The sequence below is a fragment of the Brassica napus genome, chromosome C8 (assembly GCF_020379485.1).
Source record: "Brassica napus cultivar Da-Ae chromosome C8, Da-Ae, whole genome shotgun sequence".
Classification (NCBI taxonomy): Eukaryota; Viridiplantae; Streptophyta; class Magnoliopsida; order Brassicales; family Brassicaceae; genus Brassica; species Brassica napus.
Window position 1 is genome coordinate 922,647 of NC_063451.1, and position 27,273 is coordinate 949,919.

The window sequence follows — 27,273 nt, forward strand, 5'->3', positions numbered from 1 at the left end:
CACCAAATCTTGTTCACGGCCCAAGCCTTGGCAATTCCAACTCAGAAGCGCCATTAGATATTGGACGGTCCCTCATTTGGGACCACCATTGGCTTCTTACACCGCGCAGAGTTTTGAGATGTCTCCACATCAGAAGAAACTTTCCTTTTAGCGCAAGTTGTCAATTTGTTCTTACTCTGCAGACCTTCCTCTTACGGACCTTTGATTGTCCCCTTTCCATTGAGCTTTCTCTTGAACGTTCCAGGTCTTCTTCTCTGTTTAGCCTTTCTCTGTTTAGTCCCGGAAGTACCAGATTCAAAGAACCCGATACTATAACCCGTTGAACTATACTGAGAGAAGCTGGCTAAGGCGACATGTTCATGCACCATTTGCTCTGATTGTATCGATTCTAACCTTCCAACCAATGACATTGCTCTTCCAGCTCGAATCGCTCCACCCATCAGCTTATCGTGTTCAGTCCTTTCTTGAATCTCAGTGTGCTTTTTCTGATCTTTAAAATCAAACACCACGCCCTTACCCTTATCCAGCTTAGTAGTGAAGATAGGGGCTGGCTCCAACCTAAGCACGGCTTTCTGTCCCAAAGGATCATGCTCCAAATCCTTTAGGGAGTTTATGATTCTTTCTTTCCTTGCCATCTGTTCTGGACCATTTGCTGTAAGAAGATATTGACGCATTCCTTCCATAACTTCTTCAGCAATTTTCAGTCTCCCCGTAGCCGGGTTAACTCCTACTTGGCTTTTCTTTATCACACCGAAAAGAGGGTCTGATTCTTTGATTATCGGAGCCGGAGATAATGCGATTCTCTGAGTAACAGAAGTCTCCACATCTTCAGACTGAGACGCCTTTTTTCTATCAAAAGGACAGTGGTCTTGATCATGCGTCAGTCGTTGGCAAGTGTAGCATCGCTTTTGAATACGCTCGTAGTCGTAAAGGATGCTTACGACTTCTCCTCCAGGCAAAGTCACTTTCTTTGCTCTTCTGAGAGGTTTTGTGAGATCAAATCTGACCTTCACTCTGACATAATCAGTGGTCTGAGGTTTGTCTGGATCAAAGGCCACTACTATCACCATACCGGCAAAATCTCCTAGAGCAGTGAGGGCTTTGGAAGTGTAGTGATTAACCGGTATGTTCCGCATCCGAACCCATACCTCAATGAACTGTAGATAGTCAGGAGGAGGTTTAGCTACCCATCTTTCGGTCGCCAGAGACCATTGATTGAAAGAATGAACTCCTCTCTCCAAGATGTTCACTAGGTCTTGCTCATACTTGAAAATAAACTGGAACCTATCTTTGGATAAAGCAATTCCTCGAACTCTCTCATAAAGTTGCCATTTTCTCGGCATATCCTTTATGAGGCCAGACATCTTCTGCTCTCTGGGGTTGAGAAGACGACCAACGAGGCTGAGACAATTTCTTGCGGTAGAATAGTACTCCGGAAGATCTGGCATAATGAAGGGTTCATCATCTTCTTCTTCCATCGTCATTTTAGACATCGCTTTGTCTACATTGAAAGACATAATCTTCTGGAATGTAGATATATCTTGATCGACTGTGCTTGAATTTTCTTGATTTTCTTTCAGAGATGCAAACTTAACTGAAGAGATAAGATTTGAGGCAAAAGGTGAAAAAGAAGGCAAAAGTGGTTGGAATTTTACATCTAAAACGTGTTTATTAGCCAAGAGCTCCTCTTAACCAAAAGTCAAAGACAATAATTAAGAAAGAGAGTCAATCGCCCAAAAGAGGGAGCCATAGAGAGTTTTTGCAAGTTATACAGAGTTTGATCTCAAAAAAACAACCAAGAATGATTTATTTCGGTTTGTTTAAGGGCAAATCTCCAAAATAGCACATTTCTAAGTTTATATCACAAAAATAGCACTCAAAAACTAAAATGACCAAAATAGCACATTTCTAAGTTTATCGTTTGAAAATTTTAATTTTTTTATTTTTCAAAATTTGAAATCTTATCCCCAAAACCTCATTTATCAACTCTAAACCCTAAACCCTAAATTCTAAACCCTAAACCCTAAACTCTAAACCCTAAACCCTAAACCCTAAACCGTAAACCCTAAACCCTAAACTCTAAACTCTAAACCCTAAACCCTAAACTCTAAACCCTAAACCTTAAACCCTAAACCCTAAATCCTAAACCCCACCCTTTAACTTTAAACCCTAAGTTTGTGACTTTTGATAAAACATTAAATGTTATTTTTGTGACTTTTGACCTTGAATGCTAGTTTGGGAACAAAAACTTGATTTAGTGCTATTTTTGTTTTTTTTTCTTTGTTTAATTATATAGTCCATTCTCCAAAAACAATACATGGGCTTTGGCGTCAAAAGAGAATAAATAGCTTTAGGGGCGGGCGAAACTCTATGCTGACTACTAATAACACTTTTAAGATTGACAACGTTTTGGTAAGTTTCATTAAAAGATCAAAGAGTATAAATAGCATACGAATGTTCTTCATGAGATATCAAAATAGTGAAGCAAGCTAAAGCTATCACTAATGGGCTTATTAATAGGCCCGTTGCTAAAAATTAAAGGCCCATTTATGTTAACGGCCCATATTTAATCACACTCGATCTTACTGGGCATCTACCAAACACATCACGCGTCGTCGTCTCTAACCCTACGAACCCTCTCTTCCTGTAACCGAGAAAAAAACTTGGGAGCTCCTCCAACGAAGTCACTTGCGAGCTTCCTCTTCACTATCCGAGGTTCGTATCCTTCCATCTCCCTTTGTATTTCACGAATTGGGAATACAGCTAAGGTTTTGTTTCTGGTAGATCATGCTCACAGGGTTTATGATTAGGGTTTGCTTGTCCTGCTAGAAAATTACGCATCAAGCTTTACGTATTGTGATTCGTATGAAGATAATATTGAGTTTTGTGTTAAACAGCTCTTCTCTATCTGTGTGGTTTTGGTTTGTATACGATTAGGTGATAATCTTAATGGCATCCATCGATTGAGTGTAGACTAGTCTTATATGTGCTTTCTAATGATTCCATTCTCATGTATTTTGTTGCAGTTATAGTTATGGGAGAAAGCCAGGCCATGGTTGCTGAGGGCTATAACGCTTCTGCTGCTACTGTGGAATCGAATGTTGATTCATCTCAATCGGTCACTAATGTTTCTTTGGTCAATGGGACTAGTGGACCTGAAGGTGGTTCAACTGCGCCAGCTGAGAATGGAACTGCAACAGATAATGTGCCTGTAACAGTTCCAGGAGCAGGACATGTAGACAATGCTGGTAATTCCTTCTTCTATTCAATAGACACATCACTGAGAATTGAATTTGTCATGTTAACTTCAATGATATAATTATTTACTTATTCCATCTCTGTTGTGAAAGGTTCTACTCTTTCACCGGAAGAGGAGCGCTTATGGAGTATTGTAAAGGCTAATTCTTCAGAGTTCAATGCTTGGACTGCCCTGATTGAAGAGACAGAGAGGATATCTCAGGTATCTGTGGATTCTCATAATTAATTTAGTTTTTGTCCTCTATTTACTAAGCTTTGACCTGTGAAAAATTCTATGTGGATTTCATGGTTTAAGTATCTGAATCATGTTTCCATTAACTTATTTGCTAGTATCTGAATCTTATAAGTCGCTTTCATCTTTGTATAATGTTAGGTACTTCATTTTCTTTAAACAAGATTGGTAATGTTTTCTTGTTTCCCTAATTACAGGACAATATAGCAAAGATCCGGAAGGTGTATGATGCTTTCCTAGCTGAATTCCCTCTGTGTTATGGCTATTGGAAAAAATATGCGGATCATGAGGCTCGGGTGGGGGCAATGGACAAAGTCGTGGAGGTTTATGAAAGAGCAGTGCAGGGGGTGACGTATTCTGTGGACATATGGCTACATTATTGCGTTTTTGCCATCAATACATATGGAGATCCAGACACGATCAGAAGGTAAAGAGTGCTTATACTTGTATTTGTATGTGTATTAATAGTTTGATTGGTTTTTCAGTTACCTAGAAAAAATGATTTTTTTGCCATCTAACCCTTTTCTTAGATTGCTACAGAAAGTTCTCTCATTTGTGGCGGAAAGATCTGATGGAATTTGTTTAGAAATATTTATTTTTCATACAACTCACTTGTTTTTTCTGGTGAACCTGCTCCATTTTTGTGGTGGTTTATACTTCTTTTGCTTGAAAATTTTGAAGTTAAAAAATACTTGTTTTTATTGTTACCCTCCCATCGAAGTGTATCCATATGCAAAATGCTGCTGGGAAGATCTCAACCAGTTTTGGGCTTTAGGTAGCCTCTGACTACTCGATTTTGGCCACGGTATGCTTTTACCAGGAAGGTAAATGCAGTGTTTGGCAGTATTCTGCATTCAAAGAGTGAATCCTTTTTTTCTCCATAGAACTTCGCGTCTTTATTGATTGGACGTGTCTGTGTATCTATCAGCGTATATGACAATTCTTTTTTCTCTTTTGCTTCTGCAGCCTTTTTGAACGAGCTGTGGTTTACGTTGGAACTGATTTTCTGTCCTCTCCATTGTGGGACAAATACATCGAGTATGAGCACATGCAGCAGGACTGGAGCCGCCTTGCCATGATCTACACCAGAATATTGGAGAATCCTATTCAAAACCTTGATAGATACTTCAGCAAGTAAGTTCAAGTGAATTCATCAATCATTTCCCTCTGCACTCTGAATTGGATATTTCACGTGGATTACAATTGTTATGTTGAAAATAATTTATATGTTGATTTAGCTTAATCGAAGTGAGCCATATGGCAAATGAGCTATTGTCATGCATATGATCGACTGATTTTAAGTGCCAGGTTTCTTAGTTTATGCTCAGAATTTTAGTGTCTTTCTGTTGTTGATAAATGCTATTCTTGCTACAGCTTTAAGGAGCTAGCTGAAACACGTCCTCTGTCCGAACTTAGGAGTGCTGAGGAATCTGCAACAGTTACTGTTGCTAGTGATGCTTCTGAAACTGCACCATCTGAGTCTGATGGAAAGGCAGATGAAGGAAAATCTCAAGCTGATGGTACCTCTGAACCATCTAAGTTGGAAACTGCTGGTTCAACTGATCCTGAGGAACTGAAGAAATACATTGGCATCAGAGAAGCCTTGTATATCAAAGCCAAAGAGTTTGAATCTAAAATCATTGGTTTTGAAATGGCTATAAGAAGGCCTTATTTCCATGTGCGGCCTCTCAATGTAGCAGAGCTGGAGAATTGGCATAGTTATCTGGACTTCATAGAGAGCGATGGAGACTTCAATAAGGTACTTGGGTGCTTAACTCTCTTTTATGTGAAGATACAAGTGCTTTTGTAGATTAAGTCGTACCTCTGTAATATTATTGACCTACAGTTAAGTAGTATCTGGTGCATCATATGCTTTATTGGGTTTCCATTGGATCAAAGCATGGGCCTATATTTGGTAACTTTAAGGCTTAAGTAGAAAGTATTTCACACTCTATTTGTCAATAGTTTTTATGGTACGTGAGTTATGCTGTTTTTGAAAGTTCCAACGTTATTAATGAAGGGGTCTTCATAACAATCTGTCTGTCACTCTTTGTTCTACTTGTGGAGTGTTTGTTCTTTTTATGTTTACATATTTTTTTGGTTTTTAGCAGTGATCATCATGTATGCTTTACATTAGATTCTTTTCCAACAGGTGGTCAAGCTGTATGAAAGATGTCTAGTAGCGTGCGCAAACTACCCTGAATACTGGATTCGTTATGTATTAAGCATGGGATCAAGTGGAAGTATGGACCTTGCAGACAACGCCCTTACTCGAGCAACTCAAGTCTTTGTCAAGGTATGAAACATGATCTTATCTCATTACTTTTGATTGGCTTTGTAGAAAAATTAATATATTGGCATTCTTGGTTATTTATTTGCTTTCTTTTCTGTGGCAGAGACAACCAGAAATCCACCTTTTTGCTGCTCGCTTGAAAGAGCAGAATGGGGATATAGCTGGTGCTAGAGCTGCATTCCAATTACTGCACTCTGAAATTTCTCCCGGGCTTCTTGAAGCAGTAATTAAACATGCCAACATGGAACAACGACTAGTAAGTTTTCATGAACAAGTAGTAACTGAAGAGCTAGCTTAGCCTATTATCACCACTCTAATTTTCCTTTACTCGTCTCCTAATCTTATTTGTAGGGAAATGTGGATGATGCTTTCTCTGTGTATGAGCAAGTGATTGCTGTTGAAAAAGGCAAAGAGAACTCCATATTACTGCCGCTGCTGTATGCGCAGTATTCAAGGTTTTCCTACTTGGTATGTCTACTAACTGTATAAAACCGAACTCCTTTTGTTAAGCTTTGTTGAAAGAGTATTAATAGGTTTGGCTTCTTTCTTTTTTTTTTCCGATAATACTTTCAGGTTTTACGTGACGCTGAGAAGGCTAGGAAGATTATAGTTGAAGCACTTGATCACGTGCAGCCGTCAAAGCATTTCATGGAAGCACTGATCTTTTTCGAGACCATTCTGCCACCACCAAGGAAGATTGAATACCTCGACCCACTCGTTGAGAATTTGATAAAGCCAAATGTAGTCACCCAGAACACTGCAAGTTCCACAGAGAGGGAAGAGCTTTCTTTGATATATATAGAGGTAACGGAGCAAGAAGAGACCTATCTGTTCTTCTAAACTTAAAGTCTTCTCAGTATCTAAATTATTGTTTTTAATATCAAATGTGTGTATGGCTTTTGCAGTTCCTGGGTCTTTTCGGAGATGTTGAGTCCATTAAAAAGGCGGAAGATCGACATTGTAAGCTCTTTTTACCTCACCGGAGCAGGTCAGAATTGAAAAAGCGTAGCGCGGATGAGTTTCTCTCTTCAGATAGGACGAAACTGGCCAAAACTTACAATGAAACTGCGCCTGCTCAGCCAGTGTCTAATGCATATCCAAATGCACCGGCTCAATGGTCGGGTGGTTATGCTGCACAGCCTCAAGCTTGGCCACAACCACAAGCGGCTCCTGCACAACCACAGCAGTGGAACCCTGCTTATGGCCAGCAGCAGGTAATTGAAACCGAATTCGTTTACTTCATAGCTTAGCTTTTACTCTTATTAACGTTTTCATCATTCACGTTAGGCTGCGTATGGTGCATATGGTGGCTATCCCGCTGGCTATACTGCTCCACAAGCACCAACACCCGTGCCACAAGCCGCTGCTTATGGGGCATATCCTCCTCAGGTAACCGATTATGTTTAAAGAGTGATTAGGCTAAAAGTTGTTTAACTAAGAATTGTTTAACTTGATCAACTAATGAAATGATTGTTTATTTGTGAAAACTTCAGGCATACCCAGCTGCAGCTACAGCACCAGTGGCTGCCCCGGTCCAGCAACCCGCTGCTCCTCCTCCTCAAGCTTACTACAACACTTACTACTGAGTCTGTTGGTGTTGCTTGTCCTTAGCCATTTTCTCTTTAGCTACTCAAGTTTAGTGTATGACTCTTGTCTTGATGTTTTTACATGTCTCTTTTCTCGATCAGTGACATTAGTTTTACTTTCAAGTTGCTTGGATTTCCGCCGGTTATGATACAGATTGTAAGAGACAAGTTTGAATTGATGGGCCGGTTAGTGCGGTTTAATAGACAGTCAGAATTTGCTTTATATTTCCCCATATTGATTAACATGTCTCCCTCTGGAAGTAATGTCCCGCGAACTAGCCTTTATGGGTAAATTACACACTTCAAATTGTAAAGTGTTGTGTGTATAAACGTCTTGTTGAAAATCAAACATTTTCTAGATAAAAGAGAAAAAACAATGTAAAGATAAATCATACAAAAGGAAGAAACGTCGTTACAGACCTAGTTACAAAGCTACAAAAACAAACACAACATTTTTTTTTCTTTTTCACATTTTTACTGCAGTCTTTCAAATAACTGATTTAAAGAAACATGCTTCGAACTTTTTTTTTTTATAGTAAAGGTCGCAAACTGAGAAGGCCATCATCCGAACTAGAGACCTTCCGCAGTACAAGAAAGATGACATCAAGCTTGTGAAAAGCTTCTCAGATTCTCTAACCGCACACCGAGAAGAACTATAAAGCAGAGCCAGCAACCCAAGAAACAGAAGAAGGTGAATACGCCCACTATGCAAGATCCGTCTGTGTGTACAGTTGAGATAGCCCTCTGCCTAGCATTCTAATGCATAAGTCTGCACCTGTTGTTCATATTTTTTGAAGGATGAGAATCGAAATAATCATATGTTAATTCAACAATATTAACAAGATCAACCTTCTCAATAATTCTACCTCGGCCAGGTTCTCCTCAGGTGAGCTGTTTGGTGCAGTGAGGTTGGACGCAGCAGCTGTGTTGTACCGGAAGATCCTAAGCTTCCCCTCCTGTGAAAGTATTTAATAAAGTCTTTTAAGTAGATGTATAATTGAGGAAAAAGAGATGCACAAAATTGGATCACTAACCTTTGTTCCATAAACAAGACCTCCTCCAGGAGAAGGATGAAAGCAAGCAACATTAACTTCATCCTCTGAGCTTGGAAGTATTCTCACCAGTTCCATATCTGCAACTCTGTAAATCTAAAGCAAGAGAAAAAAGAGAGCAAATTTGTAAATGATTATTTCAAAGTTTATATAGTATAACATAGGATCTTCATAACTACTTGAGCATAAGGGTTACCTCCAACACTGTGAAAAAGTGTGATGTTGTTTCTCCATCACTCACAATGCTCTTCAAAAGAGAACCATGACGCCGACCATATGCAAGCAATATGTGCTCGGAGTTTGGAGAGAACTGCACGGAAAATTCTAATTGTATAAGTACTTCATCACAATAATACTAATCAGTGAGCAACTTTAGCCTATTGAATAGTGGTGAGAGTCACATGGACCCTACACAAATATAAAAGTACTTTGCGCATTTCAGTGGCTCGCTCTAGATACAGAGAAACTGGTTGGGTGTGTTTCTTTCGTTAATTCAGGGAAAATCACACTTGAACCATACTTTAACTCAATCAGGATGCTGATTAATGAAAATTTCTCACTTCCTCACAGTGGATGTATTTTATTTTATGGATCAAATCAATGCTATGCAAGCAAACAAACAAAGAATAGATAAAGAAAATGCCATAGTTACAGAACCATCATAGGCATCACAATGAAGAGAACAAAGACCAATTACTACTCAACACCAAGTTCCCTTCCAGAAGGAGCACAGAGAAAATTGCAACGGAGACTTATCTCTAGACAAATATACCAAATCTAACCTGGATAGAGGTCAAGCAATGAGCAGCCCTAATTGCCCGTGACACAAGCACTGAACCAAATCTGAAAGGCATACATAAAGACACTCCATCGTTAGTTTCCTGCTATATTATTCCCTTTCAAAAATTGAGAAAATGTAATAACACTTACGTTTCCTTTTCGAGAGAATACACACGAAGTTCATACATGACTTGATGTGCTGTTACAGGATGCCGAGTAGGGGAAGTTGCAAGGCCTGAATCTTGTTGGACCAGAGTCTGCAAACCAGGATCTGCCTCAGCATGAGGAATAACACATGCAACACAAGCTGCTAAATATCTCCCACATGGCGAAAAATGGGCTCCCATTTCACTGCAAAGATAAACACACATAATGTAACAAAAGTGAAATCATCAAAGAGTAGCACACACAACTATATTAAGGAGAAAATGTACCTGCAAAGAACAGCGTGATGTATTGTTAATCGGCACTTGTCGGACCTTAGTATTGCACATGGGTCTTTGATGTCATGTGCCCACACTCTAAGTTTGACAGTACAAGGCAACTCTGCAGCAGCAATCGAAGAAGCCAGTTCGGAGGGGAGTCTGTTTACCACAGGCTGAGCATCAGCTCCAGCTTCCTGTTGAGCGTTACGAGAGGCAAGACCTCCTGCTAAACCAGATCCAGATCCTGCGAAGCGGGTTCGGTCTCTTGCAGAAACCCCATATAAGTTAACACCACCAGGAATTTCTAACGAGGCCACTGCAGCCTCTAGACTGGCTGTGGATGTATGAGACGCTGAAGAAGAGCCTGTATGAGAAGGAGCTGTGCCACTACTACCAGTGGGAAGAACACCAGCCTGGCTTTGAGCCATCAACCACCCTTGTAGAAATGGTACCTCCCACGAAACTCTGTCTCTTGAGTGAAATAATTGCTGAAACTGTCCAAACTCGAGCAAATCTGATTGACTTGACACTTGCCTGGGAATTCCCCCATTTCCTCCACCAACAGGTTGAGCTTCATCTATATCCATAGCATCAACGGCAGTGGTCGAAGTTCTAGCTCTAGCTTGGGAGGTTTCTGGGACAAGATCACCGGAAATAGCCAAGGGAAGAGGAGGAGGAGGAGTAGAAATTGTTCTGCTGCCTCCGTGTTCTACTGAACTTGGATTACTCTGAAACCTTGATTGTGCACTCCTTGGACCAGTAGCAGCAGTAGAATATTGGATTCTTGGATCATCAGGAGAGTATGACGGCAAAAGCAAGTACGGTAATGGCACAAGTGGCAGTTCCGCTGCCATACTGGTATGACTGCCACCACTCCGAGTGTTGGTGAAGAAAATAGCAGGAGGTGGATATCGCAAATGGCCTGGAGATGTTGCTCTAGTCATTGCGGAATCTGATGAATCAATGTCAGTCACCTGCCATTTGTAGTTAAAAGAATTAAGCCCACAAAGTGGCAGAAGAACAATGACACAATTCTCAATATGTAAAGCTCACCTCTGCAGTCAAGAGAAGAGGAACCCCGTGTGGATGGAAGTGTACAGCTCTCAGGGAACGCCTCGTCTTCAAGACAATCGCTGGTGTTGCGTCCTCCCCTGTCTTATCGTAATGCCATATGTGCAACTTCAAAGGGAAAAAAAAAGAATTAATCAAACTTTAAAGGACCTTCACAACAGTTATTTTACTCTGAAAGGATTGAAAGGCAATAGAATACCTTATGACCAGATGCAACAGCAAGTATATCACCTTCAGCGTGGAAAGCTATGGAAGCAATAGGTCGATCTGTTTATTAGGGAAAAGAAGAAGAGGACGATAATTGATTATATGCACACAAAAAAAAAAGCAGAAGAGGAAAAAGAAAAAAAAAAAAAAATGCTATAATGCTTAGCACTTACAGAAATCATGAGATCTAATACACTCGGAAGTTATTGCATTCCACAAGCGCACCTCATGATCTAAACTTCCACTAGCAACTATTTCTGAGTGGCGTGGGTGGAATCTGACCTGCAGGGAAGAACTCAATTACATTAGATACTAAAGCAGTAGTCTAAAGAAAGTTAAATCATTGCAAAAAGATAGCAAAGTTGACACCTATCATCCAACCTCCATAACCAATGAGGCAGTGACAAGACAATAGAGCCACCAAATTCATTTCAATTAGGTAATATATATAGTTATGGTCAAGTAAAGCAACTACCTAGTAACCATGACAAGTCATAAAATTAATGACAATAAGAAAGAATTCTATAACTCACCACCCAGGGTGTCCTCCGATGGCCGCTCAGAACTTTTAAGCATTTTCCAGTCTCACAATCAATAATCTTTACAGTGTGGTCCCCACTACAAGATATAGTAAAAAATCTCATTAGCAAATCTGGAAAAAAATTCATAGTAGAACAAATAATACTTACTGAGTAGAAGCAAGAGTTCTTCCATCAGAACTAAAAGCTGCTGCGATAGTTGACCTTGGAGGAGGCACAAGAGGACAGTAGTCAGCAGATAAATGCTGCAATGACTCTGCCTCAACCCTACATACCAAAAAAAATGTAATCCACATAAACAAATCTTTTTTGCTAAAAAGGAAGCTTGAATAGACTTGGAAGCAAAGGTACCATGAAATAAGATTATGTCTCTGCTCGTTCACAGTTTCGCCACTGGTTCCACAGGGTGAATCAGCAGTATCACATCGCCTAACGCCCCATCGTTTCCGAGGCACAGACTTTGTTTTAGGTGAAATCTCTCTCTGAACCAGCAACCTGAAGACGCTCCTAGACCTGAACACAATCATATACTCAAACCAGATCAGGAGCTAAAAGAATAATTCGCCTACTTCAAGATTCATTCCCAAAATGCTGAAACTAATCATGATTCATCTATAGTGCCAAATCTGATAATACATGAGATCTGTTACTTTATAACATCCTAAAACAGGATTAAAAAATCTGAATATTCCTAGATAAGCCTTGTGAGTAGCTGATCTAATCTCTGGATCTCTAAGCCGTCTCAAGTATCCATAATTCAGATGGGTTCTACTTCAATTCCATAATAATAAAGAAAGCTCTGACCTTTGGCGAGCCACTGGTTTTGGTGAAGGAACCAGCGGAGGTTGATCGTGTGACCAGATGGATTCCATCATCTCGAAATTCATATGAATTCTCTATGTGACATCGAATCCATTAGATGCGAAATCTGAGATCTTTGTGGAAAGCGACGCCCAAGTCCTCCGATCTAAATTTTCCGAATTTTCCTCGCCGGCGGCTCGTGCCCTGTGCCGATGGGGGTTTGATTATCGATGAAGAAAAAAAACCTAAAAAGGAAAGACAGGATGCCTTGTCTGAGGAAGGTCTGGTAATAAACGATTTTTTTCATTATCTAGACACATTTTCTGTTTTTTTAAAATAGTACCCCCTATATTTTCTAATGTTTTGAAATGAATACCTTAGTACTGCTAACTGGTATAGACGCAAATATTATTCTCTGGATACGTACAAAGTAACAAAACTATATATATTATTTGAACAATTGAACTAAACGATAAAAATTAGACAAATACAAAAAAATTTAAAATGGTTACACATCGTGTGTGGATTTCTTAATTTTTTTTTAAAAAAATAGAATTTGTAAGTAAAACCAAACCTATCTAGTGTTACACACAAACCTATCCACGACACTGAACACAAAGTTGTCGTGAACGATTGAACATACTATATACATCTAAAAGTTCATAATGGTTAAATTTTGTGGATGTAATGGGATACTAAAAATTATTATAGTGTTGGGTGGTAATAAATATATCTTAGAGGGGGCATTATGAAAAATATTGTTACTTTCAAAATAAATTATAAATATAATTATAGATGCTAGAAATGAAAAAAAAAAAAAAATCTCTGTTCTTGCTCCAGCTGCGCCGCTTCCTCACACTCTCTGCGTCGCTCAGGTTTGTTTCGATCTCCACACGCTTCTTCTTAGGAGAAATGAAGTCAAGAGATTCCTTCCGCTCTCCCGTTCTGTTGTAGGAACTTCACATAGATCAGTGGGAATCTAATTGTAAAGTTGTAGATTGGGAATCCAATTGGTTTTGATATTTAGGTAACGGAACTTAGGTTATGGAATCTATGGTTAACTCATAACTGATTCATATAATTCTTCTGATTGGTTCCCGTTTTAAGCAGGAGCCGTCACAATGTCACGGAACAAGGGTTTGGCGGTGCAGGATCTTAGTAAATTGGATGTGACTGTGCTTCATCCTCTGTCTCCTGAGGTCATTTCTCGCCAGGCTACTATCAACATTGGTAACTTCTGTTGATGTCAAAGAAGCTAACCACTGTGCAATATCAGAAGCTAAATGCTATTAATATTCTTCTGTCTCAGGAACCATTGGGCATGTCGCTCACGGAAAGTCCACTGTTGTCAAAGCTATATCTGGTGTGCAGGTAATTTTTACTATGCCTTTTTTTTTTTCTTTTGTAACAGTTCATTGACCACGAGTGATTTGAATCTGTGCTATATTTTGTTACTAGAGCAGTTGATTGATTAGGCAGCATGGAGAACTCACATGTAGCATTTGTATTATTTTCTGTACTTGTGCAGACTGTCCGTTTTAAGAATGAACTGGAGCGTAATATCACCATTAAGCTTGGATATGCAAATGCCAAGATTTACAAATGCGAGGATGACAAATGCCCTAGACCTATGTGCTACAAGTGAGTTAGTTCTTGCAAACTTTTGTTTTTAAGCTTGTAAATTCTAATATAAAGTTGTGTTGTGGCGGAGAGTCTTAACAGTGTATCTCTTATTATAGGGCATATGGAAGTGGAAAGGAAGACAACCCACTTTGTGATGTCCCTGGATTTGAAAACTCCAAGATGAAACTATTGAGGCATGTTTCATTCGTGGATTGCCCGGTATGATGAGCTTTATGGCTCTCTTCACTCTTCTTAACATGCTGTTTTAAAGATTATGGTATTGTCATTATCCTTTTTCGACGATCTGTTTGTTTTATTGCATCTTATGAATGTTTTTGGGTGGAGGATTTAAAGAGCGAGGGTTGAAGTGGAAGTATTAGATTTTTCCTCCATTGGCTTTATTCTTGTTTGATGATCTTCTTGTTCTATTCTTCAGGGACACGATATTCTCATGGCGACTATGCTCAACGGAGCAGCCATCATGGACGGTGCACTGCTTCTTATCGCTGCAAATGAAAGCTGTCCGCAACCACAAACATCCGAGCATCTCGCTGCAGTTGAGATTATGCAGCTCAAGCATATCATAATCCTTCAGAACAAGATCGATCTTATCCAAGAGAACGTTGCCATTAATCAGCACGAGGCCATTCAGAAATTTATAATGGTTCGATTTTCTTTATCTCTTGTTGCATTCTCATTTCATCAAGTTGGTTAAGCTAAGAAATATCACATCCTGTTTGCAGAACACTGTCGCAGATGGGGCCCCAATACTCCCTGTATCAGCCCAACTGAAATACAACATCGATGTTGTATGCGAGTACATTGTCAAGAAGATCCCAATCCCTAAGAGGAATTTCATCTCACCACCAAATATGATTGTGATCCGGTCTTTTGATGTCAACAAGCCCGGGTTTGAGGTTGATGAGATCAAAGGTGGAGTTGCAGGTGGAAGTATCCTACGGGTATCTATCCCTCTCTCTTAATCCTCAACTTGCTTGTGTCAGTATATACCATTGTGTCTCTAACTACATTTTATTTTTATTTTTGTAGGGTGTTTTGAAAGTGAACCAGTTAATTGAGATCCGACCTGGAATAGTTGTGAAAGACGAGCGTGGCAACCCGAAATGCACACCAATATACTCACGCATTATTTCACTGTACGCGGAACAGAACGAGCTTCAGTACGCAGTGCCTGGAGGTCTAATTGGAGTAGGAACAACAATGGACCCAACTCTAACTCGTGCTGATCGTTTGGTCGGTCAAGTCCTTGGTGAAATAGGCTCCCTTCCTGATGTTTTTGTTGAACTCGAGGTATAAAGAAAAAACTCTAAATGTAATACTTCATAGTCTTAAAGCCTTCTCTTAAAAAAAAAAGAAACTCTTGGTAGGTGAACTTCTTTCTTCTACGGAGACTGTTGGGAGTGAGAATAAAGGGATCGGAGAAACAAGGGAAAGTGACGAAGCTAACAAAGGGAGAGATTCTGATGCTCAACATTGGTTCCATGTCGACGGGAGCCAAAGTTGTTGGAGTCAAGAACGATCTGGCTAAGCTGCAGCTCACTGCTCCCGTTTGCACCAGCAAAGGAGAGAAAGTGGCTTTGAGCAGGCGTGTGGAGAAGCATTGGCGTTTGATTGGTTGGGGTCAGATTCAAGCTGGAACCACCATTGAAGTGCCTCCTTCACCTTTCTGAGATTGAACATTTTTATTAAACCCTCAAAAAGATAATACAAACTCTTTCTTGTTCATGTGGGGAAGAGTGCCTATTAGTTTAATCTGTTTCTGTGTGTGTGTTTTTTTCTTTCTTTCTTAGATGGTTATTAAATTTTTGTTATCATGTTTTTACTGGGAATTTTAATTAACCAAAAAATGTAGAACATGGTTCAATCTGTGGACCAACGGTCGCTTCTAGACCGGATTGGTTTGTTCGGTTAAATCAGATGAATTATTATTTTATTGTTTTAAAGCCTTCTCCACTCTATAAACCCTATTAGAAAAGCAGATTCAAGAAGAAAAAAATCACCAGATTTTCTCTTCGATTCGTCTTCTTTGGCGGTTCTCGAATAGTGATATGGCGGAGAGAGGAGTGGAATCAGGGTCTAACGGTGGAGAAGCTGAGAAGTCTCTAAAGGAGAAAGGGAACGAGTTCTTCAAAGCTGGGAACTACCTGAAAGCCGCAGCTCTCTACACTCAGGCCATCAAGCTCGATCCTTCTAACGCTACTCTTTACAGGCACGTGTTCCCATATTGCTTTTACTTTGTCCTTTTAGGTTTCAATCAAGATGATAAACATTTGCGAATCTAATTGTTGGACTCTGATGGGCTTTCTTCAGTTTGAAGATCTGATTTTGTTCTCTTGTGACATGTTAGAGAGTTTTTTTTTTTCCTTGAATGGCTAAAGTTGGGAGCTTTCTTAAGGTTCTGTGAAATGTTACAGCTCAGATCAGAATATTAAAGTGAGCAGATTCTAGTGTGTTGTTAAACTTTTCTTTACCCGATGGTGCAGTAACCGAGCTGCTGCGTTCTTGAGTCTTGTTAAGCTTAGCAAAGCCTTGGCTGATGCTGAGACTACCATCAAACTCAACCCTCAATGGGAGAAGGTAATATATTCAGAGATTGTTGTTTTTTTTTTTTTTTTGGTTTCTGTTTCTTCCAAAATGACATGTAATATCATTTTCAGGGGTACTTCAGGAAAGGATCTGTGCTTGAAGCCATGGAAAAATATGATCATGTAAACCTTTTTCTCTTGTTTCTTTTCCTTTTGATTACAAAGCTGTAATCATGATAGTTAAAATCGCTTTTGATGATTGTGACAGGCCTTGGCTGCGTTTGAAATGGCTCTACAGTACAACCCACAGAGCGCAGAAGTTTCAAGGAAGATCAAGAGGCTCGGTCAGCTGCAGAAGGAGAAACAGAGAGCTCAAGAACTCGAGAGTTTGAGATCTAACGTCAACATGGCCAAGCATCTTGACAGCTTTAAATCTGAATTGGTTAGTTTCTCTTTACTCCAAGTGATGTCCAAAGAATCGTTGAAAACCTTTCTCCCTGCTTCTGAATTGTCTCCCAAACACTTGCAGTCTGCAAACTATGGGGCTGAAGAGTGTTGGAAAGAGATGTTCTCTTTTCTTGTTGAGACTATGGAAACAGCTGTCAAGTCGTGGCACGAGGCATCTAAAGTGGATACCAGAGTCTATTTCCTTCTTGACAAAGAGAAAACAGAAACCGATAAGTTCGCACCAGCAGTCAACATCGATAAGGTATGAAAGAAGAACATGAGAGAAAGAAACAAACATAACGACCTCTTCTTGTCTTGTCTGCTAACACTAAATGTTCCTTGACAGGCTTTTGAGTCACCACACACTCACAGTAACTGCTTTACATATCTGAGGCAATACGCAGAAGAGTCCTTTTCCAAAGCTGCTTGCTTAGTGACATCAAAGAGTAGCATATCCTACCCTCAGGTGAATCAAATTCTGTTCTCTTTTTGCTTGCTAAAAGTCTATTTTTTTTTTTCTGGTTTTATATTATGGTCTTATGATTACAAATCTTGTGTCTCCCAGGTTTGGAAAGGTCAAGGCTCAAGGAAGTGGAAGCTCGGACAAAACGATGGAATCTTTGTTCAGTTCGAGTCTCCATCGATTCGAAATGTTTGGTTCATTCCTAGCTCGAAAGAAAAGGGGCAAACGTTATGCAGGTTCTTTCTCTCTCTCTCTCACACTTATCCTCTTCTTGGTTTTGCAATGAGCTTTGTGAATTCTATTAAGTACCATGACTTCACTTTTTTTTTTTTTTTTTGATCGAAATACCATGACTTCACTTCACACAAGCTTTTGTAACTTAACTCCAGAGGTTAAATAGTTATGAACTGATTTGGGGGTTTGATTTCAGGGATCCTCAAGCTCTAGATATCGGTGCACATGAGATTCTCCCTCGCATCTTCAAGGAAGTATCGAAGAGCTCGTAGTGCATTGTTTTATTGCAGTTTGATTCTCTACTCTCTATCCAGTTTTTGATCAATACTGAAGAAAAAAGGAGTTTCTTGTGTGTTTGTGCTACTCAGACAACCCACCCTCCTGTGTTGTTTCTTGTTTAAGAGCTTTTTGTTTTATGTCTTGAAGTGTCCAATGTTAACGTCCAATATTTCATCATTGACATCAACACAACCGTATGGTTTGTTAAGTTTTAGCTAGAAATGCTTGATTCTTTGTGAAACCTACCCTGAACAATATTTTTTCACTACAATTATTAGTCCATGTGAACTGTTTGAAAGACTAATAAGCCTATTTAAGCCCAATAAATTAAATTAGTTAGCCCAGATTAGTTTGTTTGAGAGATAAGAGCCCAATAAAGTAAATAGCTGGGTCTGAGATTTGTGAAAATAGAGGATTCGGCCACACTCCGACGACAACCGACGGTTCAAAGAGGGTAGGTTTTTTTGGGGGGTCAAGGAGACAGGGTAGCTATCAATTTGACTCCATTTCATTTGAATTATCCCAAACCCATTAGCTAATCCTCTCTTCCTTTTCTTCCTGGTAGACTAGTAAAACAATAATTATATTTTTTTGGTGACAACCGAATAAATTTAGTCATATGTTTTAAGAACAAAACATCAACATTTTGTGATTTTTCTCGTTATTAAATCATCTATATGGAAAAATACTTGTATCCCCATACAGATTATTGAATCAAATATTATTTTTGTATATGGAAGGCATGTAGCTTTCGGAATCAGGCAAACACATTTCTTTTCTTCTTCTTGAACTGATGGAAATATATCAACATCAAACAGAAATTAAATTGTATCATATAATCATTAAATAATTTATTTGGAAATAACAACAGTTCAAAGAGTAAAAAATAAAGAAGATTTATTATAAATAAATATTTTGAATGTTGAAAAATCCATCCACAATTATATAAATACTTTCGGATATTCAAAGTGGTGATAACCTGGTAATGAAGGAGATTAGAAAACAAAAATAAACAAATAACGCATCAAAGCATTTCGTTTTCAATTTGAATCTCCAATTTCTCTGAGACTTAGATCCAGAGCATAATCTTTGCGTTGTTCATCTCTTTAATCTGTAATGCTACTGATCCTTCTCGGAACCGACTCAAAGTACGCGATCGATTGACTCGGCGAGACATAGGAGGTGCGGCTTCGACGCCGCGAAGTACCGGTGGTGACGATGTTTCGGTGGAGGAGTACCTCATTCCGACTTTCGTCGGGGAGAAATCGCTTCCCTTGGCGTCTGATGTCTGGAACAAGCTGCTCGAGCTTCCCTTGAGCTCTCGGTGGCACAGTGATCGTGTTCACCAAGCCTGTGAGCTCTTCGGTTAGTCACTCTCATGCAAAATTAGGTTGAATTCTAGTATAGAGTGTGATTGGTTAGGTAGGATTATAATCGAATTCACTATGTGCAAAAATAATTAGGAGGATAATCTTTAAGTTTCGAATTGTCTTTGTTTTGTAGTTTGCAGCACAGAGCAATGGAAACACTAGGCACCTGGCGAAACTATTGATTCATCTGTCGTGGTGTTTGCAAGAGCTTCTCCAAGCTTCTTCTTCTCATGATGCTCACTCTTCTCTCTATAAGAAAGCTGTTAACGCAACCTATATATCATCCCTCTTTTTGAAGCATTTGATTGAGAATGGAAAAATTGAGGAGTTGCATCTCTCTCTCTCGACGAATCTGAGCCTGTTCCTCATGGCTTTGTAATGGGTAATGGTTCTCTTAATTAGCTCTTTAAAATTCTTCTTTAGAGCATTGAGGTAACCCTTTAACTGGATTCAGATGGCTTATTGAGAATGTATTAATGGTAATGGCAGATCAAGATATCCAGAATTTTGTCATGCATAGTGTGCTGACCTTCATTGGATCAACCGAAGTGAGGTATGCCATGCTTATTATATATATTTTTTTATCCTTATTAAATGTCCCATTATCCTGATTTTGATTTTCATCATTTATTTGGCAAGTCCCAACTCGTATGTTCTACATCAGGAACTTCTCAACTTCATGGTTGTTGCAATGTCGACTCAGCTTCTCTCCGGACCAAGAGATGCCAACCCTTTTCTTGATGCAGCAATGGCTCAGGTAACATCTTTATTATTATTATTGTTTTCTTCATTGGTATAGCTTTTGGCCCTTACCAATTTCCGTTCATTCTTTTGCTTACATCACTTTATAGGAAAAGTCTATAGTTTGTATGGCTGTCAGAAGATTGCTACTTAATTATATTTCACGACACCATACTCCTCCAAATGCAAAAACCTATTTGTATTCTGATGGAGATTCACCAGGCATCTTGGAAAGAGTTGGTTCTGCAGCTGGTAGGTCTTCGTGTTACTTCATATCATTATGTTTGTGTTATTCTCGTCCACGTTGACCCTTTTCTACTGCCTTTCCGTTTCATTATGTTTTCCTGCTTAGATTTTTGAATCATTATATGTATTGATGAACACTTTTCTATTGCACATGCAGCGACATTTGTGCTCTTGCCTTTGAACTATCTTGTAAATAACACCGGTGACGGATCTAAATATCCACTAGCAGAGTGCAGCCTTCATGTTTTGCTTATCCTCATTAACTACCAGAATTCGATCTTGAGTGATGAGTCCATGACGGATAAAAGTGATGACAGTGCTACTTCAGAATCAGTCTCCAAAGTGCATGTATTTTCCTCTGGCAACACTTTTAGTCCATGGGGGTTTGTTCTTCATCTTTATGACTAGGGTGAGTCATATATGTATATCTAAACTGTTATCCTGATTGCAGTTGACCGCTCAGATGTAGAGGGAAATGCCTACCCTGGTCCACATGTTCGGATACCATTTGCTTCGTTATTTGATACTCTTTGCATGTAAGTTGTATTTTCTTGAGCTTTTTCTCTACTGTATCTGTTGTTTTCATAGAGATTTGTCTTGTATGAGAAGTCTTTATTCAATAAGTTCTTTCCTACTGAATAATAACGCAATATGGCAATGTAGGTGTTTGGCTGATGAGGGCGCTGTCTTGCTCCTCTACTCATTGTTGCAAGGGAACTCCTACTTCAAGGAGTATGTTTTGGTGCGAACTGATATGGATACTATGGTATGATTCATAAACTCCACTGTGTGTCTGTTTCATTTATTTTGTTCCAAGTAGATATCCATTCTTCGATATTGTTCAGACTGGACTGTTTCATCTGTTGAGATAAAGTCCCTTATTGTTTCCTATTAGTGAGCTATGGTATAAAAATATGTATTTTTATGGACAGTTGATGCCCATTCTGGAAACGCTGTATAACGCTTCGAGGAGAACATCATCTAATCAAATATACATGATGCTAATTGTACTTCTCATGCTTAGTCAGGATTCATCATTCAACTCAAGCATTCACAAGATGGTATGTGCTGTTTTTTATTGTAGGATTAAAATGATATTTCTCAACTTCATATCTTATCTGATTACGCTTCAATAGATATTACCTAGCGTTCCATGGTACAAGGAGCATCTCCTTCATCAGACGTCTCTTGGTTCCTTAATGGTCATTATTCTCATCAGAACAGTGCAGCACAACCTTTCTAAATTGCGGGTATAGCTTTACATTCATATGTTAGCAACGAAAATTGTGTTTTAATTTTTACTTTGTTTGGCCCTTGGATAGATTCAAGTGTTATAAGAGTGTAATCATGTTAATAGCCATGTATCGAATTGGATCTGCAACTTATTGGGAGATGTATCATAAAATGAGCACCTGAGATATAAATTACTTTCCGTTTAGGCTGGGTGGGTTTGTGCCTTTTTTATGTATAGAAGGCCATTTGTTTGGAAAATTAGGATTGTGGTGCATGTTGTGACAAAATTTTGTTTCCTGGGCGTTTACAGGATGTGTATCTGCAGACTACATGCCTTGCAACCTTGGCTAACATGGCACCTCGTGCCCATCATCTTAGTGCATATGCCTCTGCGAGGCTTGTCAGCCTCTTCTACATGCTTTCTCGAAAGTATGCAACTAATTCCTCATCCTTATGACTTTTCATATTTTATATATTCGTCTTGTACAGAACGATGCTCATCATGGATCCTTTAGAACTGACCATGATTTTTTAATTAACAGGTATAACAAGTTATCGGACTTGACAGGTGATAAGCTGCAAAGTATCAAAATAAGCTTGTCAGGAGAGGATGATAGCGTTTCAGAAGATCTGGTAAGGCATAGTTAGTTCAAGCACACAATGTGTTGCAGTGAATCATTGTTATCCTTGTGGTTTGTATTTGTAAAATTGTATTTTGCCAACTTGCAGGCAGCAGAGTTGCAAATCTTTACTGATTTCTTGAGACTCTTCCTTGATATATTAAATGCAATTTTGACGTACGCGTTACCGAGGAATCCCGAGGTTATCACATTGTTATTTTTACTTAGCAGCATGAATCATATATTCCTTTCCTGTTTTCCATGCTCTGAATCAGTCTCTGTTTCTGGTTTATTCAGATTGTCTATGCAATCATGCATCGGCAAGAAGTGTTCCAACCTTTCAAGAATCATCCGCGATTTCATGAACTAGTCGAAAATATTTACATTGTAGGCTCCATCACAGTTCCATAGGCTTTCAATTCTTAAAACTTTAGATAGAACAGAATCCATCTGTTTCTCACTTGTTTAACCAAATTATCATTTTATCTATGTAGGTCTTAGACTTCTTCAACAGCCGCATGGACTCTCAAAGATCTGATCGAGAATGGTCAGTGCAGAAAGTTCTTCAGTTCATCATCGACAATTGTCGGTCTTGGCGTGGCGAAGGCATGAAGGTAAACAAACTCTGTAACACTTTACAATATGTCACTGATATAGTTTTCTTTTCACTACAATTCTTAAAGCTCATTGTTCACTATTATCAATGCAGATGTTTACTCAACTACACTTCTCGTATGAACAAGAGAGTCACCCAGAAGAGTTCTTCATTCCATACGTCTGGCAACTAGCTTTATCCCGATGGTAACACGCTTTCACTCTTTCATCACGATGTATAAACGAAGAACACCCCACCTCATTCCTCTTTAACCTTTCTCATTGTTCGCAGCGGATTCAGTTTTAATCCGGATGCCATCAACTTATTCCCAGTGCCACACCAAGTTGAAGTAAGTACCATCGCAACAAATTGTGTTAGTTCAATATATGAAACTTATTAGCCAATCTAAGTTTTGACATGACCTCTGCTTCGGTGCGTTTTGCTTGCAGGAACAGATAGAAGACGGAAAAGGAGAAGAAGGGGAAGGGGCAGGGAACCAGAAGAAAGTAAAAGAATTGATCGAGCAGAGAATCATCTTCGATCTATAGTATATTATATAGGAGAATGTGTGTGGGGGCGTATATATATATATATATATATATATATATTTTTTTTTTTTTTTTAACACAAAATTTTTTCATTAACTTTAACTTGCTTGCCTACAAATGATAGAGGGAATTATCATCCTCTTTGATTAAAAAGATAAACTACAACAACATGAAATGGATAGGTCTTCATGACATGGTCCGATGGTAACAGTGAACTCAAGACAATGCTTGAATGCGGCAATGTAGTCTTCATGACATGGTCCGACAGCAGAGAACTAGTCACCTTAAATTGTGACGTTAACACCCAACCGACACCTCGGAATATCGTCGAAACGAAATCGACTGCATCTTTAGCCCCGAACGGACTGCTATACAAAATAGCAAGACGGTTATAGATATGGATGGATACTTTCATTTAACGTTTGATAGGGAAACACTCCTTAAAAAGAAGATAGTGGATAAAATGGTAGAATGTGTTTAAAAATGTTAAAACAACATTAAAGATAATGTGCTTCAGTATATAGAGTATTTAAAAACTCAATATTTTTATAGATTTTGAGAAAAATTCAAAAATATGACAATATTGTTTTAATGCATAGTTGCATCCTACAGTAACATATGATGAAAGTCAAAAATGTTTGAAACCTTTGTTGTTTCCGTTTCTCTAGAGAATAGCGATTTTATAGTGTTAGTCCACCAATTTATGGAGTATTATGAAGTTTTCTTAAATTAATTGATAAAAAATTAAAACGATGCACATGTACCATGAAAGAGAGTTTAATACACATTAATACAAATGTAGAATGTGTTTAGAAATTTTAAAACAACACTAAAGATCATAGGCTTCAGTATATAGAACATTTACCCAAAAACTCAATATTTTCGTAGAGGTTGTTAACACATAGATTATAAAATCACTATTCTCTAGAGCATTTACCGAAAAACTCAATATTTTCGTAGGGACACATAGATTTTGAGAAAAATTGAAAAATATGACAATACTGTTTTAATGCATAGTTGCATCCTACAGTAACATATGATGAAAGTCAAAGAGATTTGAAACCTTTGTTGTCTCCGTTTTTCTAGAGAATATCGATTTTACAGTGTTTAATCTTCCAATTTAGGGAGTATTATGAAGTATCACTAAATTAATTGATAAAAAATAAAAACGATGCACATGTACCATGAAAGAGAGTTTAATATTCATTAATACAAATGTAGAATGTGTTTAGAAATTTTAAAACAACACTAAAGATCATAGGCTTCAGTATATAGAATATTTACTGAAAAACTCAATATTTTCGTAGGGGGGGTTAACACATAGATTTTGAGAAAATTTCAAAATTATGACAATGCGGTTTTAATGCGTAGTTTCATCGTACACTAACATATGATGAAGGTCAAAGAGGTTTGGAACCTTTGTTGTCTTCGTTTCTCTAGAGAATAGCGATTTTATAGTGGTTAGTCCACCAATTTAGGGAGTATTATGAAGTTTTACTAAATTAATTGATAAAATAATTAAAACGATGCACATGTACCATGAAAGAGAGTTTAATATACATTAATACAAATGTAGAATGATTTTAGAATTTTAAAAACAATACTAAAGATCATATGCCTCAGTATATAGAGCATTTACCGAAAAACTAAATATTTTCGTAGGGGTTAACACATAGATTTTGAGAAAATTTCAAAAATATGACAATACTTTTTTAATGCATAGTTGCATACTACACTAATATATGTTGAATTTCAAAGATGTATGGAACATTTTTTGTCAACACTAAAGATCATATGCCTCAGTATATAGAGCATTTACCGAAAAACTGAATATTTTCGTAGGGGTTAACACATAGATTTTGAGAAAATTTCAAAAATATGACAATACTGTTTTAATGCATAGTTTCATACTACACTAATATATGTTGAATTTCAAAGAGGTTTGGAACCTTTTTTGTCTTCATTTCTCTAGAGAATAGGGATTTTATAGTGGTTAGTCCACCAATTTAGGGAGTATTATGAAGTTTTACTAAATTAATTGATAAAAAAATTAAAACGATGCACATGTACCATGAAAGAGAGTTCAATATATATTAATACAAATGTAGAATGTGTTTAAAAATTTTAAAATAACACTAAATATCATAGGCTTCAGTATATTTAGCATTTACCGAAAAACTCAATATTTTCGTAGGGGTTACACGTAGATTTCGAGAAAAAATTAAAAATATGAAAATACTGTTTTAATGCATAGTTTCATCCTACACTAACATATGATGAATGTCAAAGAGGTTTGACAACTTTGTTGTCTCCGTTTCTCTAGAGAATAGCGATTTTATAGTGGTTAGTCCAACAATTTAGAAAGTATTATGAAGCTATACTAAATTAATTGATAAAAATTAAAACGATGCCCACGTACCATGAATGAGAGTTTAATATACATTAATACAAATTTAAAATGTGTTTAGAAATTTTAAAACAACACTAAAGATCATAGGTTTCAGTATATATAGCATTTACCGAAAAACTCAATATTTTCGTAGGGTATAACACATAGATTTCGAGATAATTTCAAAAATATGACAATACTGTTTTAATGCATAGTTGCATCCTACACTAACATATGATGAATGTCAAACAGGTTTAAAACCTTTGTTGTCTATGTTTCTCTAGAGAATAACGATTTTACGGTAGTTAGTCCACCAATTTAGAGACTTTTATGAAGCTATACTAAATTAATTGATAAAAATTAAAACGATGTCCATGTACCATGAGTGAGAGTTTAATATACATTAATACAAATGTAGAATGTGTTTAGAAATTTTAAAATAACACTAAAGATCATAGGCTTCAGTATATAGAGCATTTACCGAAAAACTCAATATTTTCGTAGGGGCTAACACATAGATTTTGAGAAAATTTCAAAAATATGACAATACTGTTTTAATACACTAACATATGATGAAATGCAAAGAGGTTTGGAACCTTTGTTGTCTCCGTTTCTCTATAGAATAGCGATTTTATAGTGGTTAGTCCACCAATTTAGAGAGTTTTATGAAGCTATACTAAATTAATTGTTAAAAAAATTAAAATGATGCACATGTACCATGAAAGAGAGTTTAATATACATTAATAAAAATGTAGAATGGATTTAGAAATTTTAAAACAACACTAAAGATCATAGACTTCAGTATTTAGAGCATTTACCGAAAAACTCAATATTTTTGTTGGGGGTAACGCAAAGATTTTGAGAAAATTTCAAAAATATGACAATACTGTTTTAATGCATAGTTTCATCCGACACTAACATATGATGAAGGTCAAAAAGGTTTGGAACCTTTGTTGTCTCCGTTTCTCTAGAGAATAGCGATTTTATAGTGGTTAGTCCACCAATTTAGAGAGTATTATGAAGTTTTACTAAATTAATTGATAAAAAAATTAAAATGATGCATATGTACCTTGTAAGAGAGTTTAATCTTATATATTAAAACATAAGTCATGACTTCTTTCGTATCTGATATTTTACTTTGGACCATCTTATAGGAAATCATCACATTTAATTATCCTATCATTTAAAATGTAATCTTTTATTTGGACTATTCTTTAGAAATTTCATTCAATGTATTTACATTAATAGATACCAAAACACACATATTCTAATTTCAATCACGAACCCCAAGGTAAATATGAACCTTAGCCCAAATACGTATGATTCTTTCTTTGATTATTTGTAATTTGATTTTGGCAAACCCTAATTTCAATTTCTGGGTTGTTTACATAAACAGAAGAAAATGATATCTCAGTTCTCAGAAAAATAAACACAAGAAGTCATCAAGTAATCAACAACAAAAAGGTACACTCTCATATTTTCAAGTATGTTTCTTTTTCCCCGATCAAAACCTGTTATCTCATATACATCAGATATCCACAGCTCTTACATAGAGAATTAGCAAGATTTGTATCAGGTTTGCTTAAGATGAGAACAAATCCTAGAGAGATGCAGCCACAAGAGTAGTCAAAAACGATATGGATGTATTCTCCAAAGCCTCTTACTTTTTGATTAAACGGCTTGAAATAGCTGAAG

The 27,273-nt window shown here is 37.6% G+C and overlaps 5 protein-coding genes and 1 pseudogene across 8 annotated transcripts; 4 read left to right on the plus strand and 2 right to left on the minus strand.

The window, feature by feature from the left end:
• Window positions 1-191: 191 nt before the first annotated feature.
• Window positions 192-1,484, minus strand: LOC106448530. Its single transcript, XM_013890400.2, has one exon. The coding sequence runs from the start codon at window positions 1,482-1,484 to the stop codon at window positions 192-194; it is 1,293 nt and encodes a 430-aa protein (XP_013745854.2).
• Window positions 1,485-2,560: 1,076 nt separating this feature from the next.
• LOC125591572 (pre-mRNA-processing factor 39-2-like) lies at window positions 2,561-7,592 on the plus strand. Of its 2 annotated transcripts, XM_048765995.1 has the most exons (13): window positions 2,561-2,715; window positions 3,027-3,248; window positions 3,351-3,460; window positions 3,688-3,917; window positions 4,457-4,624; window positions 4,865-5,249; window positions 5,643-5,786; window positions 5,887-6,039; window positions 6,135-6,251; window positions 6,357-6,587; window positions 6,689-6,997; window positions 7,071-7,172; window positions 7,277-7,592. In XM_048765995.1, the coding sequence occupies exons 2-13, from the start codon at window positions 3,035-3,037 to the stop codon at window positions 7,367-7,369; spliced, it is 2,256 nt and encodes a 751-aa protein (XP_048621952.1). In that variant the 5' UTR covers window positions 2,561-2,715; window positions 3,027-3,034; the 3' UTR covers window positions 7,370-7,592. The 2 variants fall into 2 exon arrangements, with proteins under 2 accessions (XP_048621952.1, XP_048621953.1); XM_048765996.1 differs by lacking the exons at window positions 2,561-2,715; window positions 3,027-3,248; window positions 3,351-3,460 and adding an exon at window positions 4,212-4,314 and having other exon boundaries at window positions 3,685-3,917.
• A 114-nt stretch (window positions 7,593-7,706) lies between these two features.
• Window positions 7,707-12,520, minus strand: LOC125591571. Of its 2 annotated transcripts, none has more exons than XM_048765993.1 (14): window positions 12,248-12,520; window positions 11,795-11,956; window positions 11,594-11,710; window positions 11,438-11,522; window positions 11,078-11,186; window positions 10,897-10,964; window positions 10,680-10,805; window positions 9,636-10,600; window positions 9,352-9,552; window positions 9,204-9,264; window positions 8,618-8,731; window positions 8,404-8,517; window positions 8,219-8,325; window positions 7,707-8,144 (listed from the first exon to the last, which is right to left on the minus strand). In XM_048765993.1, the coding sequence occupies exons 1-14, from the start codon at window positions 12,328-12,330 to the stop codon at window positions 8,126-8,128; spliced, it is 2,331 nt and encodes a 776-aa protein (XP_048621950.1). In that variant the 5' UTR covers window positions 12,331-12,520; the 3' UTR covers window positions 7,707-8,125. The 2 variants fall into 2 exon arrangements, with proteins under 2 accessions (XP_048621950.1, XP_048621951.1); XM_048765994.1 differs by having other exon boundaries at window positions 8,236-8,325; window positions 12,248-12,519.
• A 504-nt stretch (window positions 12,521-13,024) lies between these two features.
• On the plus strand, window positions 13,025-15,821 carry LOC125574968 (eukaryotic translation initiation factor 2 subunit gamma-like). Of its 2 annotated transcripts, none has more exons than XM_048765997.1 (9): window positions 13,025-13,119; window positions 13,355-13,474; window positions 13,554-13,615; window positions 13,773-13,885; window positions 13,984-14,086; window positions 14,304-14,531; window positions 14,611-14,829; window positions 14,918-15,178; window positions 15,256-15,821. In XM_048765997.1, exons 2-9 carry the CDS (start codon window positions 13,366-13,368, stop codon window positions 15,556-15,558), a joined length of 1,398 nt encoding a protein of 465 aa, XP_048621954.1. In that variant the 5' UTR covers window positions 13,025-13,119; window positions 13,355-13,365; the 3' UTR covers window positions 15,559-15,821. The 2 variants fall into 2 exon arrangements, with proteins under 2 accessions (XP_048621954.1, XP_048621955.1); XM_048765998.1 differs by having other exon boundaries at window positions 13,058-13,271.
• Window positions 15,822-15,843: 22 nt separating this feature from the next.
• On the plus strand, window positions 15,844-18,077 carry LOC106401255 (stress-induced-phosphoprotein 1). Its single transcript, XM_013841730.3, has 8 exons — window positions 15,844-16,097; window positions 16,372-16,465; window positions 16,546-16,596; window positions 16,682-16,855; window positions 16,943-17,122; window positions 17,207-17,326; window positions 17,426-17,559; window positions 17,754-18,077. Exons 1-8 carry the CDS (start codon window positions 15,937-15,939, stop codon window positions 17,827-17,829), a joined length of 990 nt encoding a protein of 329 aa, XP_013697184.2. The 5' UTR covers window positions 15,844-15,936; the 3' UTR covers window positions 17,830-18,077.
• Window positions 18,078-18,569: 492 nt separating this feature from the next.
• Window positions 18,570-23,354, plus strand: LOC125591523 (annotated as a pseudogene).
• Window positions 23,355-27,273: the final 3,919 nt, after the last annotated feature.